General features: G+C 46.0%; 1 protein-coding gene across 8 annotated transcripts in view; it reads left to right on the plus strand.

Annotated features, from left to right (window-relative positions):
• bahcc1a (BAH domain and coiled-coil containing 1a) overlaps window positions 1-20,609 on the plus strand; it is a 104,018-nt gene extending 83,409 nt beyond the window's left edge. For 6 of the 8 annotated variants that reach the window (XM_074656579.1, XM_074656583.1, XM_074656578.1 and 3 more), the window contains 19 exons: window positions 274-1,221; window positions 2,720-2,889; window positions 3,034-3,170; window positions 3,760-3,873; window positions 6,545-6,659; window positions 6,963-7,197; window positions 7,317-7,511; window positions 9,471-9,644; window positions 9,779-10,062; window positions 10,917-10,997; window positions 11,452-11,584; window positions 11,675-11,789; window positions 12,874-12,949; window positions 15,189-15,297; window positions 15,412-15,528; window positions 15,626-15,787; window positions 16,169-17,412; window positions 17,928-18,164; window positions 18,454-20,609. In XM_074656579.1, coding sequence (XP_074512680.1) covers window positions 274-1,221; window positions 2,720-2,889; window positions 3,034-3,170; window positions 3,760-3,873; window positions 6,545-6,659; window positions 6,963-7,197; window positions 7,317-7,511; window positions 9,471-9,644; window positions 9,779-10,062; window positions 10,917-10,997; window positions 11,452-11,584; window positions 11,675-11,789; window positions 12,874-12,949; window positions 15,189-15,297; window positions 15,412-15,528; window positions 15,626-15,787; window positions 16,169-17,412; window positions 17,928-18,164; window positions 18,454-18,663 — 4,856 coding nt within the window. In that variant the 3' untranslated portion in view covers window positions 18,664-20,609. The remainder of the gene's footprint in view (window positions 1-273; window positions 1,222-2,719; window positions 2,890-3,033; window positions 3,171-3,759; window positions 3,874-6,544; window positions 6,660-6,962; window positions 7,198-7,316; window positions 7,512-9,470; window positions 9,645-9,778; window positions 10,063-10,916; window positions 10,998-11,451; window positions 11,585-11,674; window positions 11,790-12,873; window positions 12,950-15,188; window positions 15,298-15,411; window positions 15,529-15,625; window positions 15,788-16,168; window positions 17,413-17,927; window positions 18,165-18,453) is intronic. The other 2 variants (XM_074656582.1, XM_074656581.1) reach the window with 2 other exon arrangements.
• The last annotated feature ends 130 nt before the right edge of the window (window positions 20,610-20,739 follow it).

Genomic DNA, 20,739 nt, shown 5'->3' on the forward strand with positions numbered 1-20,739 from the left:
CCTCTACCCTTCCTACCGCTGAGAGATCAAGGCAGATTGCAGCTCCTTTTCCTGGTTTTTCATCGCTTGTGACCTCAAAGGTGGCGAGGGAATTACGTTTAGAGTGGGTCTGATGTGGAAGGACTTTGGATTTGCATAAAATTGTGCTTTCTGTTGCATTTCAGCCAAAATATTACTTACAGAATAATGTCATTATGAGATATCTTTGGTGGAATTGTTTAGCCAGTATTGACAATTGATGATTTTATTATCTATATTTCTTTCTCTCTATAGACTTGCCTCCTGGATACACCTACCCGGCGATTGCCATGGGCTACAGGAGCGGTCCCTCCCCCCAGGATGTTCGACTGGCTGAGCCAGCCGACCTGGAAGCGGTCCAAGTGGAGCCTGCTGAGCACGCTCCCCAGTCTCTCTCCAGTCTGGGGGAGGAGCTAGACTGCCAAGCGGTGGTCAGGCCCCTCCCAGAGCCACTCCCACCTGAGGAAGTGGAGCAGGAAGAGGAGGAAAGAGTGGTCGAGCGAGTTCTGGAGCAGAGGGAGGAGGCGGAGATAGCAGCGGTGACGGCAGCCAACTATAACGTGCCTGGAGAGAGAGAGGTGGAGGAGCAGGGCCCCGCTGAGGAAGAGGTGCTGGTTTGCCCCCCTGCTAAGAGCCCAGTGTGCGAGGCCGCCTCCTGTCCGGTCCCCCTATCAACAGAGGAGCCTGAAAGGCCAGAAGCTGTCATCACCTTGGAAGAGGAAGAGGATGACGAGGCTGCGGGTGAGGAGAGCCGGGTGGAGCACGCTCAAAAGGTCAACATGCCTGGAGAGCAGGAGCCAGAACTCCCCACCATCATCGAGCTTGACCCCGCTTCCCCTGCAGCTCCCGAGCCTCAGTCCTCGTCCCTCGAGGGAGCAAAGGACGGCGAGCAGCAGCACAAGAATGAGACGACCCCCGATGACGCCTCAGGGGATTTTGCGTGTCTTTCCCCCGCCTCAGCTTCCCCCCCTAGCCCAAACCCAGCGCCTGTCGCCCACAAACCTCTCGTGCCCTGCTACTGGAGTCTGGAGCTGCTGATCGCTGCCGCCTTCTGCACAGATGTACCCCCATTTCCCCTGTTCCCTCTTAGCGCCCCATCAGTTGCCCCGTCGCATCCCAACCCCCACCAGGGTATGCAGCTTCTGAGTGAGCTGGCAGATCTGGAGCTGCAGCAGCAAAAGCGCACCTGTGGGAAAAGCCAGGGTGAGGGACAGCGGGTCTTCCATTACTCATACACATTAACACGTGCAGAACACACACTCATATCAGCATTATCTCACATAGTTTACCCTCCTTCTCCTCCGCGTCCACCGAGACAAACTCCCACTCCCCCCCTCAGGCCTAGCCTCCGTCGCTCGGCGTTCCCTCCCAGATACTCCTCTCTTCCTGCTGGTCTCGAGAGCCTCTGGTGGATTCTAACACGTCCCCAGAGAAGCTGTCTGCATGCCTGCTTGCCGTTTCTCTTCTTTGGTGTGTTAAAGGCACTTTTATTTTCTAAAAGGCTGTTCTAACGATGCAGAGGCCTCAGGAGAGGGAGAAGAAGCAGGAGGACAGGGCTGAACCGCTAGCGAGGGGTGTGCACCTCCCTTCCCTCGCTCCCTCTCTCTCTCTCCCTTCCAGCTTTCCTCAGGGAGCTGTCTCACTGTCTCTCCATCCCGCCGCTGTTTGATCCACACGTGTGCACAAACGCACCAACACACATAAAAAGTCACACGCAATTGCGAATAGACACACTTTAACAAAAAACAGAGACACACCAATTGGCTTCCCTCTCTCTCCCACACACACTGAAAGTTAGTGTGTAATCACAAAAGCAGTCGATGTTTTCAGCACCCTGGAGCATTGCCTGGCTAATTAGACCACATTTTTTTTTAAGTGTCTTTATAAGGTTCCTTGTTTTTCAAAGCGCCATGTGTTTTTTTGTTTTTTGTTTTTTTTATTCATGCAAAAGGATGTTTTGTGTTTACCACAGCATCCTAATGCATTTAACTGCTCCCAAAAGAGGTTTTCTATAAAAAGGGTATCATCAACTGATTCTGGAGTCAGTGATGTTGTCTTTGTGATGCGATACTGTTGACAGCTCAAGGAAGTGGCACATGTCGAGTCACAACAATCGTCTTTACCAAAACAAGTACTAAAACAAGCGAGAAGAATCGGTATCTTTTTTTTATTTATATATATGTAAAGACGTGAGATATTTTGTAAACAATATTCCGTGTTTCTTCTCCGTGACTAGACTGCGACCCCTGATATTCACACTTTATCTCAGATAGTCCATTCAATGCCACAGGCAGATATGGCTCTATAGGAAGAGCTTGGCCCAGATGGCCACTGACATAGCAGCATCTGGTGAGTCCACATTGATGTGACCTCTGAAACGATGCGCCGCTGCCTCCTCATACGGGTTTAATGCGTCCAATTTCAATTTATTGTCTATATCACGAGATAATGCTGAAATAATAAGCCACGTTTGATGCGTAATTTGCCCTCACATGCACAAAATCTTTAACTGTTCACTTTGACATGAGTTACATTAAAGCATCTAAACATGTTCCAGTAGAAACCCAAAGTACAAGTATGAACCTGAAAATAAGCATAACAGGTCCTCTTTAGAGAAAACAAGCTTGTAATTGTAGTGTCTTTAAATCAAGCATGCATGGACGCAATATGAACCAAACAATTCCTTTTGTTCCTGTAACAGAAGACGAGTTGCTGATGTTTGACCTCCAGAGCCTTGCTACGCTGGCCACAGCCCGGGCACTGGAGATGGGCTCCCAGGAAGACAGCACTACGAGTTCAGGGCGACACTTCCCGGCCCGCAGGATCCTCAATTTACGGAGGAAATGCAGCTGGACGCCTCGCAATGAACCAGTAAGACTCAAAAGAAAAAAAGTTCTCAGAGGGTTTTAATGTCTTTCATTCAAATAAATGAAAAGATAACCTAGGGATGTGTTTCTTGAAATTTTAAGGATGTTAGTAATATTAAAAAATGACCTCTAATGATGTTTACCTCAGGTGTGCCCGGCCAAAGGTAGCATGGAAACAATGGACGGTCCTGAGCTTGAAATGCGTGTGAAGTTGGCTGAGCTACAGCGCCGCTACAAAGAGAAGCAAAAGGAGCTGGCCAAACTTCAGAGGAAGCACGATCATCAGTGAGTGTGACCTCATCCTACCATACCCTTAAGCTCGTCTCCACTCTTTGCATCCAGAGATTTCAAAAGTAATACAAACTTAAAGGGTAACTTCGGTATTTTTCAACCTGGACCCTATTGTCCCATGTTTTTGTGTCTAACTGACCAATAGGGAAAACAACTTCTGAAATTGGTCCAGTATTGAGGGAGAGCGTTGTAGACGGCAGCCGCCATGTAATCCTATTGGGGCAAGCTGGCCCCGTCATTTACGTCCACTAAAAGTGCTTGTTTTTGCCATGACAGGCTCTGATTATTATCATAAATGTCTGGCAAAAACAAGCACTTTTAGTGAACGTAAAATTACAGTGACGATGCTCACTTGCCCTCGTGGCTCGTCTCAGCTGCCGGTTGCAGCGTTATCCCTCAATACGACGCAAACACATGGGAAAATACAGAAGTTACCCTTTAAACACAATTGCTTCTAGTTTTCAGAGGATTCATTTCTATATTCTTTGCTTCTACAACCTTTTTGAGTTTAGATATGTGTCGTATCTCAGACTCTCTCTCTCTCTAACGCTGCTTGTCTGTTTACATCTGCGTGTGCGAGCAGGAAGGAGGAAACACCTCGCAGCCCGGCGCGACGAGGACCGGGGCGGCCGAGGAAGCGGAAACCCACCCTCACCACGGGTCCAGTGTCCTCATCTGAGGGCCAAAGAAAAGTCAAGTGAGTATCACTCAGCCCCATCTACGCTGGCTGGCTACAGTCCAGCCCCGCCTGATAAGCCCCCTCTGTATCGCTGGCATACAGGGACTGCCTCTCATTGGCATAAACAGGAAATGGGGAGAACACACAGCTGAACCATTCAAGGAAGTCCACTTCAACCCTTTCTAATCTAATCAACACTGGCGTTAATTGTATAACAGCATAATAAGTGTCAGTTGCGTGTACGTCTGCTAGCACAGAATATTTATGTATGCTTGATATATGGACCTAGAAAACGGCTCGCTGGTCTCATTAGGCTTCAACCCAGCTAATCTTAAACCTCAGTGGCATTACTGTAGTGCATGTCGAGCTTAGCTAGGCTGGGTTCGGGAGCTGGCTGCTGGCTGCTGGTTGAGGGGGGATGACAGGCAGAGGATGTAATTAGAGTACTGTGAATTCTCCTGTAATCTGTCCCAGCAGCAGGAATGTGACACACCACTGCCATTACAGCCCCACGGGGGTCACCGGGGGTCCAGAGGATAACATGATGGTCAGACAGTCCAGGCACTCAGAGATAAGCTGACATTTAGAGCTCTCATACAACGTCCATGTGTGTACGAGGGGGAAAAAAAAACAATTAGTGGAATACAGAAGGAATAAAAAATGAAGAGGGAGACAGATAATGGAGGATATTCAAGAAACAAGGACGCTACTTTATCTCAAAATGTGTTGATGACATTTAAAAAAGTGCAAGCGTCAGCTTTTTGTCAAATAAGGGGTTGTTTGGTGGAGGTAGGGGTGGAGGTGGGGGAGCTGATAAACCAAAGAGGGTCTAGGGGGATAAAGGTTTCCTGTCAGGCTTCAATTAGCCTTGTCATCAGGGTTTGGAAAGGCTTAGAGCACCAAATGTCACCTCGCAGCGCTCCCTCTCTCGCCATCTTCTCCTTCTCCCTCCTGTCCCCGCTGTGGTTTCTGGGCAACGGTCCACCGTGTTCCCAGCTGCCCCTCTGCGGTGTCACCTCCGCTCTCCTTCCACCCGTGTACCCTTGCCCCCTCGCCAGGCCAGAGTGGGGACGCTGATGCCGGGTGACAATGACACCCAAGTGAAAGGGTAGCGGGCCTGGGGGGCCCTGCAGCGTAGTGCAGTGGATAGAGGGAGGGAGTGGGGCCAACATGGGGGGGTGGTGGGGTTTTCTTTGCAGGCCACAGTACAGTAAACTCTCTATTGTGTTAACATTTGAGCCACAGCTCAGGTTCTGGCACCCCATTTTGTTTCCGCGGACGTGTACAATGCAGCAGAGAATGACACGACACATCTGAACAAGGAGCAGGCAGACTGGGGACTGATTAGCCCCATGTTGCGTTACATGGCAGGGTTATGTAAAAGCATATACTGCACCTGCCACTCATGCCACTACAAGATGCTGACGCTTGGGTGCTATGACGGAGGCCAGTGGGTCAGCGGGTAACAGGAAAAAAAAGCCTTTTTTAGTATCTCCTTCCTTTTCCTTATTTCGACACGGAGTGTGTGTGGTTTCAGCGAGCGATAAATCCAATCCCTGCCTGCACATTTTATGCATCTGCGCAATTAGGTATGGATGCAGCTGTGTGCTTATGAGCGTTTATGCAGGCATTGTTTGTTTTTTCGGTTATTCCTGTGGGTAGAGCGCTGGGGTCCTTTGTGGTGCTGCTTTGATTGGGGGGGAGGCTGGAGAGAACTACTGCTAGCCAGCAAACCCTGCTAATCAATTCTGTTTAATTAGTCACTGTACGCTAAGCCCCCCCGCTGAGGGGAGGGACTCTGTCATATTGTGTTTGTCAGCAGCGGAAGGCGAGCCGTGGCGGGATCTGCCTCACAGGGACAACTCACACTCCACTGCCACCTCTGTCGCTCTGCTGTCAGTCAGCGGGCAGACAGTCCCGCCGCCCGACGATCGCCTTCATTCTGTTACAGATGCACGCTGACACACTCTCTCAACTGAGGCCTACACGTACAGACAAAGACATTTGATTGTGTAGTTACAGATTTGTACAATATGCAAACAAAGAAAAGTGTGCTTTATTTATCTACTTCACATTTACACCCTGCTTACTCTGTAAATGTGATTTCCTGGGCTGCGCGCTCACTAGGAGAGGAGGGGGGGTAAGTTAATCTTTTGTTTGAGCACGGCCTGGCTCACGTCGGTCGGTGTGGTCTGTGGGCAGGCTTCCAGAGGGAAATTCAAGGGCATTTGGAGTGGTTGGCCTGTGATGCTGCTCAGCGTAGGGGAAAGAGTGTGCCACAGCGATATGAAAATGCAACTGGAGAGCTATGATATTCGCTGAGAACAATAGAGCCGCATACAAATGCAATGCCTTCCAACCATTACAGTGTATCTTTCAAAGCGATGCAGCGCTTCACAGGCTGCGCAGACACTCCCTAGATGAAGGCTTCTTACGCCACACTGCCCTCAAACAATCCCAGGTTCCTTGTTAGATCCCAATTTTTCAAGTGTGCGGTTCAGACGCTGGGCTCTCCGTGTCCTTTTTTTGTCATTCTGTTCATCAGACAGAGAAAGGAGACTTATTAGATCCCACAGAGAGGTGACTCAACTCTGTTTTTCCCCTGTGATGTCCTACCCCCTCTTTTTTTTTCTTTCAAACCACCACCATTCTTCTCTAATGAATGCCTCTCCCTTGTTTTGACTGGCAGGTCGTTGGGGGCGGGGCTTGCGCTGTCGCCTGAGGACCTAGGAGGGGGCGGAGACAGCCAGAGAAGGAAGAAGAGGCTGTCCAGTCGAGGCTTTGAGAGACTCAGCAGCACACAGGTCAGGGTCCCCTTGTCCTCCTCCCTTTTGTCCTCTACGCAACTAGAAATGAAAGAGGCCACTCTTTGTTTCTTTGCGTTTGATATGTTCCTTTGTTGCACACTATTTCTAATTAGGTGCTACCCTCAGGAGTCAAATCCTCTGCTCTCCATATTAATATCTTTTTCATTGGGGCTTCTACTGTTCCCTTTTCTTCTCTGTGTGCGAGCAAACGAGAGCCCTCTCCCTCTGACGTTCTGATGCTTTCGCACACTGCTGTGACCGGGAGTGTAACTGTCTCTCTCTCATCTCTCTCTGTTGCAGCAGATAAAAGCACAGGGCTGCAGAAAAAGCAGTCTTCACAGCATGCTCGGCTCCAAACTGGCCGCTGATGTGACTCAGCTCAAACAGAAAGCCCAGGGTAAAAAGATTCTCTCAGGGACGGGCTCCAGGGACAAGGAGGTTTCGCCCTGCAACTCCAACCCCAAGCACGGACACAGAAGCCAGGGCACGAGCAAAGCCGAGTCCAGGCGAGAGTCTGGGGGACAAAGTGACACAGGTAGACGCTGGCAGTATTGATTGTGCCTCGTGCTGTTTTGTTTTTAATAAGCACAGCGCTGTTCCCTAAAGCCCCATTCTTAACCTAGATGTGTGATTGGTTTTTGCAAACTTTCTCAGCAGCCAGTGTTGACAGTGGCCCCCAAGAGAGCTGGACTGGACTGGTGCGCCGTGGACGTAAGAAGGGATCCACCACGCTGTCGCAGGGCTCATCCCATCTGAGCCAGCCCAGAGCAAGGGTTCTCCGTGGCAAGAGGCGGGAGGCATTGGAGGAGGGGGAGAGCTCCCCTGCAGAGAGTGACTCCTCTGATCAAGGTGAGGCCACTGAGAGCTGGTTATGAGACTCACACAGTGATGCAGGTTTCCGCCAAGAAGTTCCTGGTAATTTTATTCCCAGGACTACTTTTCAAAGAACTAAAAGGTTCCTCTATCCCTCTCGAATTAATTAAAATGAGTCGGGAGGCCGACAGCAGAGCCTAACTTTACTTTTAATGTTATCAAGCAAAGAGAAATGCTCTACCCCCTCATGAAATGGTCCTAAATCAATACTAGAGTACTTCCTTGTTTTATGAATGAAGCGGTACAGCTGAAGCAGCGACACTGTGTGTGTGTTTGACCAATCAGCGATGGTCATACCTGCAAACCACACCCCGAAAGTTCCTGTACTTTCAGAAAATACTACCCCCGACCAGGGCCTTTTTTGGGGGTTGAAACGGCCCCGTATAATGTCCCCTTAGGGTGCGTTCCAAATCGCATACTTTTTATTTTTACTTTTAGTACCGCAGCTGCCCTTACAAAGTGCGTACTGTTGCATGCAGTATGCATACAATTGGGACATAGTACTTTGTCATAACTTTGCTCCTTGAACTTCGACCCCCCTTGCCCATATATCTGCAGGATTGTGGGTCAGAATAATCAGAAAAACATGCAGACTTGCATACTGCAAAATGCGACCGGATGTAGTAGGACATCCTGGTATTTTTAACATACTGTATTTGACATACTGGGACATAATAAATCTTTTTCCGGCATACTAAATAGTATAGTAGTATGGGTATTGGAACGCTCAACCAATTTAGACCCTGGTCCCTGCTGTCGAACCGCGATTGAGTTCCTCAAAAGGTTCCTAGATCCGGGGGAAAGTCCCTGCGGTCGAAACGGTAATGAAACTGGCCACAGCCACTCATTATGGCTCAGCGGTAAACGGTGTCGTCTCACAGTAAGAAAGACCTGAATGTGATTCATGGCCTCGACCCTCTCTGTTTGCATGTTTTCCTATGTTCATGCTGTTGACTTTTGGGTTCTCTGCTTCACTCCTACAAATACAGACAAGTGTGGTGAACCGGAGACTTCTAATTGGCCAGCTATGAAAGTGAGAAACAGCCACATGTCGAGGGTATTTTCGGTTCTTCAAAAGACTCTATAAACATTGACCCTACACAGAAATAAAATGCTACAGAAAACAAAGGGCTGCAGTGCATCAAGCCCATTTGACCTGTTTCAAGTTAAAAATAAAGCAACAACCCTTTGACATATTGTTAGTATCACTAACACAGAGAACCCAGTGTCCTCTTAAAGTGGGAGTAGGCAGCATATTTTTGCCATTAGAAGCACCGGAGGACACAGAGGCACATGATTATCCTCAGAATACCTGTCTCATGCACTACTGTCAGGACATAGTGACCATTTTACAAAAAAAAATGTTAATCATATTTGCTCCAATACTACTTACTGCTGCTTTAAATCCAGTGTGCCTTTTGTTAATCTGTAAATCACTTTAAAGGCAGTCAAAAGTGAGTGAATAGGTGTTGATGAATGTCTCCTAACGGACGGGGGGGGAGGTTGTGCACACAGACAGTCGACACCTCAGTGATCGGCCTCGTCGGCCGGTCTGGGCTCGATGTGCAGCCACAGCTGTGGACACTTGCCTGTGAGAGGCTCTGACAGCCCTGGAGACCAGCAGACTGGGTCAAAGAGCTGCTTGAGAAAGTGCAGCGACAAACACACACAAACTCACTCCCACACTCCCTTGCTCATTCGCTCTGTAGCATGTGGGTTCACACCAGGAAATACCACCGAGGCAAAGCACTTCATACATCACTTCTATGAACAGTTAAACTATTTACTTAAATGCTAATGAAGTGCCTGTGAAATGATGGGGAGTCAGTTAAAGAACTTGGCTGGCTTGTAATGACTTAAAGAGAAGGATTCGATAAGAAGTTCATAAAACCTAACTAACAGTCTCAATGCTGTATTGTTTGCTGTCTCCATTAGACGATGAAGAAGAAGAAGGAAGTTATGATACCGATGAAGGTCAAGACTACAGAGCCCAACCCCCCAGAGACGTCACTTGTAGCTCCTCCGTGACAGATCCGAGTCCCTCGTCTGTTGTAAAACTGGAGGCCAACCAGAAAGCCAGGAACAAAAAACAGAGACAGGAGCTTTATGGTGAGACTGTCCTTTGAAACTGATTCACGAGTCAACAACGCTGCCCCACATCTTCATGGGAAGCATCTGTTTTGTGTTTCTCCTTCTTGCTTGTTAGCGAGGTCTAAATCTGTTTCTCTAATTGAACCACACAGGCTCCCAGAGTCTGTCTGGAGCGGAAGGCGAGGTCAAAGTGAGGAAGAAGCCCCCCTGTAGGCTGGGCCTGGCCACTGCAGGCAAAAACCGACGCGAAGATCACCGGACCGAAGGGGTCAGAAGGCCGTGTGGGCCCAGGTCTAAGGAGCCTCGGTGGGGCAGCCTGGGGACGAGAGGCAGCCGCTACCGGAGGAGCATGGGACTGGCCACCTTCCCGACCACCAGTGAGAGGCTGAAGAGGGCGACCCGCAAGAGCACCATGTTGAGAGGAGCAATCAATAAGGTTAGTGGAAAGTGTTTATGTTATATCATAAATATCTGCCCCTGAATTAATAATTCTACAACAGTGTATTAGTAGGTAAAAAAAAATATATATATATGGAGCCGGGGGAGGACCGTAATATTCAGAGTAAAAAATCTGAATTTCTGAGATTTAAGTCATAAATTTCCGAGAAAAAAACTTTGATATTCTCTGAGATTAAAGTGGCAAATTTACAATAAATAATGCATAAATTTGCAAGATTATAAAGTCATAAATTTACGAGAAAAAACTTTGATATATTCTGAGATTAAAGTGGCAAATTTACAAGAAAAAAACTCACAAATTTGCGAGATTAAAAAGTCAAATAAATTATAAAATAAAAAAAAATCTTAAAAAAATTATAATCTTAGATAATCTAAAAATAACAATAAATAAATAAAAAATATAAAAAAACACATTGAAAATGTGAAAGAAACGCATATATGTATCTTTCAGGACCTTTGCATCGCTCAGTTTACCAAGTTTTTCTCGTAAATTTAGGATTTCATATCACAAATTTGTGATTTTTCTTTTTGTAAATTTTCCACTTTAATCGGAGAGAATATCCAAGTTTTTTTCTCATAAATTTATGACTTTAATCTTGCAAATTTGTAATTTTTTTTCTCTGAATATTACCCCTCTCCCCCAGCTCCGTAATTATTATTTTTTACCTACAATGGCCCTAACATGCCGTCATAGGGACTCAAATTGTGCAAACATTTCTGCAAATAAACGATTATTTTTGAAGATTCATGTGCACAAACTGGGACCATAACCAGAGTGCTTGTGGAGTCTCTCACCACTCATCTTGTTCCTCCTCATGTCGACTTCAACAGAGGAGAAGTTGCTGGTCAGTTGGGGCGCCGCCTTCACAGAGCGAGGAGAGCAGCAGAGCACGAATGAACAAAGACCAGCAGGTACTAGACAAATACAAAAAGCACTCAATCTTCACTCATGAAACCACCAAACAGAATCCAATTCTACAAAAAAATTTCTTCAACATTTGTGGTGATGTCTTACTGTCCTAGATTTCTCACCTTGAGGACCGTTACAGTAGAACTATTAAAAGTACTTAGCACATCGCACATAGCCCAACCTCCTGCTGAGTAATCTTAGAGGAGGAGAGGATGGGAGAGGAGATGTGGGAAGGGGGCGGCTCACACCTTCTGCTGTGACAGAGTGAAAAAACGGCTACTGATAGGAGATAGTACAGGCGCTGTGAAGTCCCCTGTGGATAATTGCTACTTTGAGGAGCATGCTAAACAATTTCTTCTTTCTTCTATCACACTTTCCATCTCCACGTTTAATTTTTTTTTATCCATCCCTGCATCCATTTATTCTTCTGTGCGTCCCTTCTGTTATGTTTTACAGCCAAAGGGACGAGCGGTGAGTCTGCTGTTGGAGAGCTTTGCGGCCGATGAGGGCTTTCAGATGGACGGCAGCAGCTTCTCAGAAGAAGAGGAGGAGGAGAGCAGCCGCTCATGCAGCAACAGAAGCCCTGAAGGTGAGAAGATAACACTGGATATCTCGCGACAGCAGCAGATAGTTTCAGTGATGAAATATTAAATGTGATGTTGGCTTTTTCCTTATGCAGCTCCTAACTGTATCCTGACCAAAGAGCTCCTAACTGACGGACTGAAGGTGCTGATCTCCAAGGAGGATGAGCTTCTATACGCTGCCAGGGTCCACACACTGGAGCTCCCAGACATGTAAGCACACGGGACGTAGCTCAAGTGACCAGTCACGGTATTTTTTAATACACATATGTCATTTAAATACCTCAATCAGATTCTTTTTAAGGCTGTTAAAGTTAACGCGTTAACGCAAATTTGTGTAACAGCACAAATTTCTTTAACGCATTAATGCAATCGAAATTTCGGAGGTTGTAGCAGGCTCAGTTTTAAAGCTAGTCGATAAAGTTACTCGCTCCCGTCGCCGCCGCTCTCTCTCTCGTGCTTCACCACTCACTTCCCAAACACACATGCACTGGCTCTGCTTCGAACGTCCTACGCTGGCTCAATAGAGAGCTATTCACATTTTCTTATCAGCCACCATAGATCTCTTACACTCTTGGTACACGGGAGAGGCTTTAGTTGGTCGCAATCTGCAACCTCACCGCTAGATACCGCCAGATCCTACACACTGCTCCTTTTAAAGGAGCTACGCTACTCTTATAACATGATGATAGCCTGCCAGAACTTCCTGTAACTGGTCCGAAAGTCCGAACAGTCCAAAAATATGTATCACACTAGAAACAAATCAAACGGAAAAGTCACTTGGAAGTTGTGAAAGGGTCCTTAGATTACTTCAGTCTATCAAATTACCATGACATGATTACGCCTTTTTGTTCATTCTGCAGTAAACCTTGCACAAAGTGGCATTTCTATGTAGAAGCTGAGACGTGGCTAGAAGTGGTTGGATATCAAATTAATTAATAATACTTGAGGCTAACACATCCTTCCGGACATCAACACACAATAAAAGAAATCATGCATACAAGGTTTATTGGGGTAGGCGTCTTTTGGATCATGAAAAGAGGAATTTAGCATGAAAAGAGTAAAGTATTTGCCTCTTTTTTTATATATCTCTCTTCATGTCTTTCTACCTTACCTTCCAAACCTCACATCGTCCCATACCTCGCTCTGAGTATCAATACGGCTCCTCCGGCTCAGGCAGCAGAAAGGCGCTTTAACAACAGCAGAGTGGGAGTAATATATGACATGTGGCCAGGCGAGCATAATACAAGCATCTGAAAAAATGTATCTCTCTCTCCGCTGTGCTTTTTTCCTCTAGCTTCAGCATTGTTATCTACGGTGAAAGAGGAAACCGCCCAAGAATCTATTCATTGGAGCAGCTGCTACAGGAAGCTGTAAGTTCACCCCGCTGCACTAAAACACTCTTTGTTACAGGAAGAACCATCAGTTGCTTGGTCTTCTGGGTCACTCAACACTTCTATTTCTCTTAAACATCCGTCTCACACTCAGCAATTCTCCATAGGCTTCCAGCCTCTCTGTAGCTCTGCCAGTCCCTTCGTTTTCCCTCTTTAAACCTCCCTTGACTGTCTCTCAGGGTCATTGAGGCCATTTAAAGCTCTTAGATGCACATGAACATATGGGAGGCAGGATCTTTGGGTTTGTGTGTGTCTGTGGATGTCTGTTAAACCCAGCTCTGTGTGTGGGTGGGTGGGATAATCCCACTAACACCTGGATCCATTCACTTTTTGGGAGTTTAAATGGAAGATGACATGAACTTTACACCCCTACTGCTGCCGAAGCAACAAGTTGTTTAAAGGGTCTGATCAATATGATGAGAAGCTAATGATGATCCAAAAGTGTAGGGCTATCCAGCTATATATATATATATATTTCCCAATACAATTGTTTTTTTCAGTTGCTCCTGGGGTGGTGCAGATTTTTCTTTTACCTAAACCACAAGACCGTTTGGATTTGTAATTCTCACTCATGTTAAGATACAATTACAGTTTTAGTCATCCATGTAATGAGACATAATTATACATTGTAGAAAACCGCAGCACATTCTTGGCTGGTGTTCATTTGCATTTAGGTAACATGTGCTTCCTGGTGTGCTCTGCATCCAGAATGGAGTTTTAGTGTTTGCTGCAGCAGGTGAACTTTGTCCCATTTCTTCACTGAGAGGATGCTGGTCTCTAAAGCAAAGCTATCATACCCACATCTTCTCCAACTGTGGACACAAGTCTTCTTCACTATTGCCAAACAGGGCGCGGGACATTGTGTTTGCACACAATGGAGTTTCCAGAGATGATGATCCTGGAGGAGTAGAGCAGAGTTTAACTGGTGTGATTGTACCTTTGGATTAAACCTGCAGTAGGTGGAATGTTTTTGGCATCATTTGGCAAAAAAATCCATAATAACCTTTCAGCATATTGTAATTCAAGTGTCCTGAGAGACTTCTGCACCTCCTCATGGCTCTGTTTTCAGGCTTTAAAAAAAAATCTAGCCAGTGACGGGAGACTTTGGCCAATCACAGGTCATTTCAGAGAGAGAGCGTTCCTATTGGCTGTTCATTCAACGGAGGCAGCTGTCAATCACTCGCCAATCAAACGGTCAAACTAGGCAGTGCTGATCAAATATGAATCAATATTCTGTTACTGTAATGCCTATTTCTCACCTCAAATGTTTTCAGAAGCATCTTGTAGTGTACTGTTTAGCTGTAAAATTAGAAAGTTTGCTCCGGCTGGTGGGCGTTGCTTGGTATTTCCTCAACTGATCTCAACATGGCTGCCGGGTCACAAACCTTCTCATTTTACTAAAAAACTGAGGCGAATTATTTCTGAGGTGAGAAATAGGTATTACAGTAACAGTGTATCTCCCTATTGGCCAGGCGTTACCGTAGCATCTAACTGTCCACGAGACCAGCGTTCATCAGGTGCCTGTTGTTCTGCGGTGGAAGATCACACATGTATTAGTCCGATCACTCGTCTCCTCCTTCTGGCTCCCTCACACCGATTCTCCCGGCAGTTCTACACAAAGCACTTTAGTCTTATTTAAACACTCATCAGATAGCAGCTGGTCCTAATTATGCCATACTTCCACTTTCTTCTCTTTAAATTAGCCCCAAAGCCATTTATTTGACTCTGACACCAATGCCCCGATTTTCACCGTGCTCCTTCTCCCTCCCTCCCCCACGCACGCACACACACACACACACCCACATCCACACCTCATCAGTCAAAGGGTCCCTCGCCATGGCAACAGTAAATGAAAGCAACCTGAAAGAGCCCCCAGTGAGTGGCGGATGCTGGGGCTGCCTGCATTGTTGGAGGGAGGATCTGGCAACCTGCAATCACAAGCCCCCTATTCAGGCCCTCTTTAGTATTACTCAGCAAGTCAGGATTTACTGCATCATGGCTTCCGCTCTTTTCAGCCCTGACTGGCACATTGGCATGAGATAAGTGCCGCTTGGAAATGTGGCACAGTGGCTGCCCATGCACAATGCTCTGTGGCTCACACACTGTTTGCATGTGCGACTGTATGTGTGTGTGTGTGTGTGAGAGAGTGTGTATGCATGCATGTCTGTGTGTGTCCAGCCTGTAATGAATCTTAATTATGTTTTGGTCTGGCCTTCAGGTCCTGGATGTGCGGCCGGAGTCGGAGACTGTGCTCAGTGAAGGAACCAGGGTGTGCACTTACTGGAGCGAGCGCTCCCGCTGCTTATACCCAGGCTACGTTCGCAGAGGTGAGACAACAGCTTCTTCTATCCTCTCTATCTTCAGCTATATATTAAGTCGTACATACAATCTGTTTTTTGCTAATTTCCCTGCTCACCTGAGGACGTGTGTTTTTCTTGCAGGTGGTTCATCTGATGAAGGGAAGCAAGCAGGAGTGATGGTGGAGTTTGATGATGGAGACCGAGGGAAGATTTCTCTCCAAAACATCCGCCTCCTGCCTCCAGGATACCAGGTTCACTGTAGGTGTCTCCTCTCTGTGTAACTGGGAATTTTCCCTCTTGGTCTTCTCTACCTGTAAGTAAATGCTAATAATCTTCTGCCCCTCGTCCTTTATAGATGGGGAATCATCTCCCACCCTGCTGACATCCAGCGAGACAACAGCCAAGAGGAGTTCTAGTCTGGAGCAGGCCCCCCTCAGTGAGCGAGCCTCTGACAGATTCAACATTATCAACACTTTAACCAGCAGCCAAACTCTAACCATTCACAAAAGAAGACCAGGTAAGAATAAACCCCTGAAACTCTTCATTTTAGGGCTGCAACTAACGATTATTTTCATTGTCGATTAATCTGTTGATTATTTTTCAATTAATCGGTTAAAAGGTTATGTTTTTTTCCCCCCCTGTATAACAGTATCACATATTATTTATCTGCTTGTCCCAACAAATCTTTTAAACTATAATGCTTACATTGAGTGAAATATTTAAACAAAATTGTATTTTATAGCTGCACCTTTACATCAAAGAGAAATATACCAAATGTGTAATTTTAGACAAAGCAGAGGCTTTACAACAACACAACTTATTGTGCTGGACTGTTTAAGAGTACCGAATGAATGAGACATAATGATGCTAAGATTGACGTATATTTTTTTTATTCTAGGGAGACCAAAGGGTTCTGGGAAAAAACAAAAGCAGCAGCAACAGCAGGCTGAGAATGCCAATAAAAATCCTGCACCTTTCCTGGGTTGGCCTTCGTTGGGCAACACCAGGAAGAGGTCGTCCGACAACCTGTTTCAGCTCAACGGGGCACCCAGGAAGGCCTCGAGAGGAACGGATGATCTGTTTCCCTTAGCTAGGACCCAGCCGATGGCCTCCACACCGGCCAAAGGCCTTTTCAGCAGCAGCTCCTTCGAGGTGGACTCCTTCAGCAGCATTGCAAATGGCTACTCCTCCTTCTGTACTCAGTCCACAGGGCATAGTCCAGGATTATCTCTGGGCCAAAGAGGTGGGCCGTATGGCCAGAGCCGGCGCAGGCAGGACGAGCTTGTTGTGCCGAGGAGCAGGAAGTCAGGACAAGAGTTTTTGGTGAAGTTGGATCATGAAGGAGTGACTTCCCCCAAGACGAAGAACGGCAAGGCTCTGCTGCTGCGAGGTGGGTCTACCAATGCGAGCGGTATGCCCAGGACAGAGGCCTACTCTCACCCAGTCCTGCTGGTTAAAGACAACAAAAAGGGTGGTGCCTCCAGGGTGGAGCTTCTCCTGAAAGGAACCACACCCCAAAGAAAGCCTTCCTATTCTCTGCGTCTGGATGAATATGGCGACTTGGGCTTCAGCTCCCACAGAGAGTGTAACAGCTCCTACTCTGACCTGGAAGATGACGAGGAAGAGAGGAGGAGGGCGGCTGCACTGGCTGCAGCCTCAGGAGGACTAAGGACGGCTGGCCGCTTCCTGTCTCGTCTCTCCGTCTCCTCCTCGTCTTCTGGTTCTTCAAGTTCCTCCTCGTCAGGCTCCCTCTCCAGCTCCAGCCTGTGTTCCTCGGACAACGACTCCTCCTACAGCTCAGAGGATGAGGACGGTTCTACGTTGATGCTTCAGAGTTGTATGTCTTCCCACCGGGGGCTCCTGCAACCCTCTGAACCCTCCACTTCCTCAAGGTCACACCAGCACTCCTTTGTGGCCAAAGCTGTGGCTGTTTCCAATGCCAAAGGAGGCCCCCCCGACCAGGTCTCCAACAGCAAGTCCCTGAAGAGGAAAGAATGCTCCGGCTCCACCTCGAAACCATCCAAGGATTTCGTGAAGAAACCGAGGATGCTTCCAGATGAAACCTCATTTATCCCAAGGCCCAAAATGTCTGCGTTCCTCTCAGGACGACAAATGTGGAGGTGGTCAGGAAGCCCTACACAGGTGAGAATAGTCTATCCATGTTTCTACTGTATCAGTAGCTATGATTCCATTCTTCGTCTCCAGACAGCATAAAACATGACCAATACTAGCTGACATGAAAGAACAATTATAACTTACCCAAAAGTCCTAAAGACCTCTTTCCATTTTTCTACCGTAGATGGTTAGACGGCCAAGTCGACTTGTTTTGTTTCCGTTTCGCAACCTCTCCTTCTTCTACTCCGTTTACTGGCGGATTACAGACATGCAAAGCCTATGGCGCCAACTACTGACCAAACTACGCTGTTGCCGAGTTTATTCGCTTCAAACCAGTTGATAGAAATCGGCCTTATTTGCATTTCTATTTTTGCGACATTTCAAAAGTTTGCTTAAAATTCACTTGACAACTAAATGGAAATGTAGCAAAGATTTGTCCTTTTTCGCTTTCATAATATCAGCTCAGTTAGCTGAGAATACTAAATCACTCGACGTCAAGAGAGGTAATAATAATAATCATCAAGTGTCTGTCTTTTCCACAGCGGCGAGGTCTAAAGGGCAAAGCCAGGAAGCTTTTCTACAAGGCCATCGTGCGAGGCAGAGACACGGTGCAAGTGGGAGATTGTGCCGTGTTCCTCTCAGCTGGACGCCCTAACCTCCCATACGTCGGTCGAATAGAGAACTTCTGGGAATCCTGGACTTCCAGCATGGTGGTCAAAGTCAAGTGGTTTTACCACCCTGAAGAGACCAAGCTCGGCAAGAGGCATCGAGATGGCAAGGTGAGCCGTGATGGAGGTTATGAGTTTATGGCGACTGTAAAATCATTTGTAGTTTATGGAACTTTCCTATGACAATTATTCTTTCTTTGTTGGCTCAAAGGGCTGGGCGATAATTCAATATGTTAATTTATGGAATTTAAAATAGACTTTACCATGTGCATATCGTGATATATATCATTACCGAGATATAAAATAACATATATCGTGATAGAAGGTTTTGGCCATATCGCCCAGCCCTATTCATAAATCTAACGATGCAACTTACCCTGTCTTTTCCCTGTCCATGCAGCATGCCCTGTACCAGTCGTGTCACGAGGATGAGAATGACGTCCAGACAATCTCTCATAAGTGCCAGGTGGTGAGCAGGGAGGAGTACGAGTGTCTGACTCACAATCAGAAGCCGAACAGTACCTCCCCAGACCTTTACTACCTGGCCGGGACGTATGACCCCACCGCCGGTCAGCTGGTCACTACTGCAGGAGTTTCCATCTTGTGCTGAACCTCCAATGAGGACACTACTGAAGGAAGGATAAAAGTCCATGACTTTACCCACAAGACCCTCCAGCCTGGCGTCCTTGGGTATGCCTCAAGGACCCATGGACTAAATGTCAGCACCACAGCAGGGCTGTCTGAGGGGTTACACACTGGAGTCTATATAGGCGTCTTACCTTTGTGGAAGTGAAGGGGATGTCCATAACTGGTTGATTCTTTCAAGAAGAATAGAAGAAAGTCTGGGTCTTCCTGGGCGTCGCAAAATGTAACGAGTGGCGTTTCGATCGTCTCTTTTTAACGGATCCATGTGATAGACGGCTTCATAAATGGTTTTAGGACTTCCAGCTCCTATCACGTGTCACCAAAGGAGAGCTGAGAGTGCGTTTGACTGTGCAAAGTATCACGAGGCTGAATCGTCTCTGCGGACCAATTCTTTTAAAGGTAGCCTTACCTAAGGGAATGGAAACGAAAGTGAGGTCTCCCTTAAGACCTCTTCATTCCAGGGAAGTTGAAAACATGTAAAGGATGTAAAGTTGATGTCTGTAAATATTTTTCAATTTGTTTCCCAATCAAGCCATACACTTCAGTACCTCTCGCCTGTCTTAACTGTTCAGGTGTACATTGTACAGGTCAATTATTGTATTGTCGTCTGTTGTCTATATGTACATAAAAGCTATTTTATATAGGAGTTTATTGTATATATATGAGATGTATCTTTCCATGTTTGCGATTGATTTATTTTTATATGGGTGTAGAATACATTACGTCGTTTTTTTGTTTTTTTTCCTTTTGCTTTGGGAAGTCAAGATTGGAGATGTTAGTGTTGCACTGCATATGCCCTGCTGAGACAGACGGAGACAGAGCACAAACAAAGAAAGAAGGATTTAGTCTTTAACAGGTTTTAAGACTCACTTTCTGAGAGAGAGGGGTCATCCTGTTTAAAAAAATAGGTCAAGTGGCTTTTCGTAAAAAAAAAAAAAAGTGTTCTGTTACTTTGCATTTTTTGTTATCCTATTTTGAAAAACACCTTTTTTTTTATTTATGTACCTCTCAGTTGGTCATCATCACAAGGCAGATCCCACTGGACTGCAATCACGGGTCAAAAATGATTTAAGATTGATGATATAACATTTTGACACAATATTTGTGTGTGACGAGTGTCCTGGCATCACTATAATCATGTCCACACAAATCAATTTAGAACAAGAGGGGGTCTGAAAATGTGTTTAAATGAATGCATAGTTCAGCACCTACGAAATACCAAAGTGTCTTTTAATATCTTTATTTCCTTTTATTTAAATTTAACATGTGTCAAGCACCTGTACTGAACTCAAATCAGAAATCACTGGTAACTTATAGAATATTTGTCCTCCACTATGTGCATATATATTGGCTCTGCATTGTGACAATGGTTTCTTGCACATGTACCTGCAGTTTTGTTTAGTGCAAACATATGCAGAAAAAGGCCACCTGGGAGTGTGACTATGAAGGTCAAGGTACTGACAAAGTAAGATGTTGAGTACTGACAATTTGTTGGAATGAGTCTATTTTAGTTTCATCAGCCATCTGTGTCTATTTTGTACAGTACACGCACATACTCGATGCTAACTGTGAAGGACAATCAGATTCACAAAGCAATGGACATAGAGTAGGTTCACTCAATCTGAAAATTACTTATTTAATTTGTGCCAAGTACATTTTATCTATTTTTTTTGTCTTATTTGATATGCAATCCTGAGTATTCTTTGTTCACAAAGTTTTATTTTGTTCGCCAACATTTTATTTATTGTCAATGTTGCTGTTTGTTCATGCCAAGAGCGCTTTATGAGAATGTGACATTATTGTTTTTCTTGGTGTGATGTCGCATTTTGCATTTCTTAAATAAAACTGGTCTTGTAGAGGCCATCTAGTGAAAAAGAAATAAAGCAACACTGGATTCTTCTCATCCGCAAACCTCTGTGAATTAATTTGTATTATTCTGGCTGTGTCCTCTTCATCTCACTGCACCTGCCCATTTCCCCATCAACACATTTATGTTAAACCATTTTGCAATGACTAAGATAATGCCTTTGAAAGATGGAAT

Source organism: Sebastes fasciatus, chromosome 13, assembly GCF_043250625.1.
Source record: "Sebastes fasciatus isolate fSebFas1 chromosome 13, fSebFas1.pri, whole genome shotgun sequence".
Taxonomy (NCBI): domain Eukaryota; kingdom Metazoa; phylum Chordata; class Actinopteri; order Perciformes; family Sebastidae; genus Sebastes; species Sebastes fasciatus.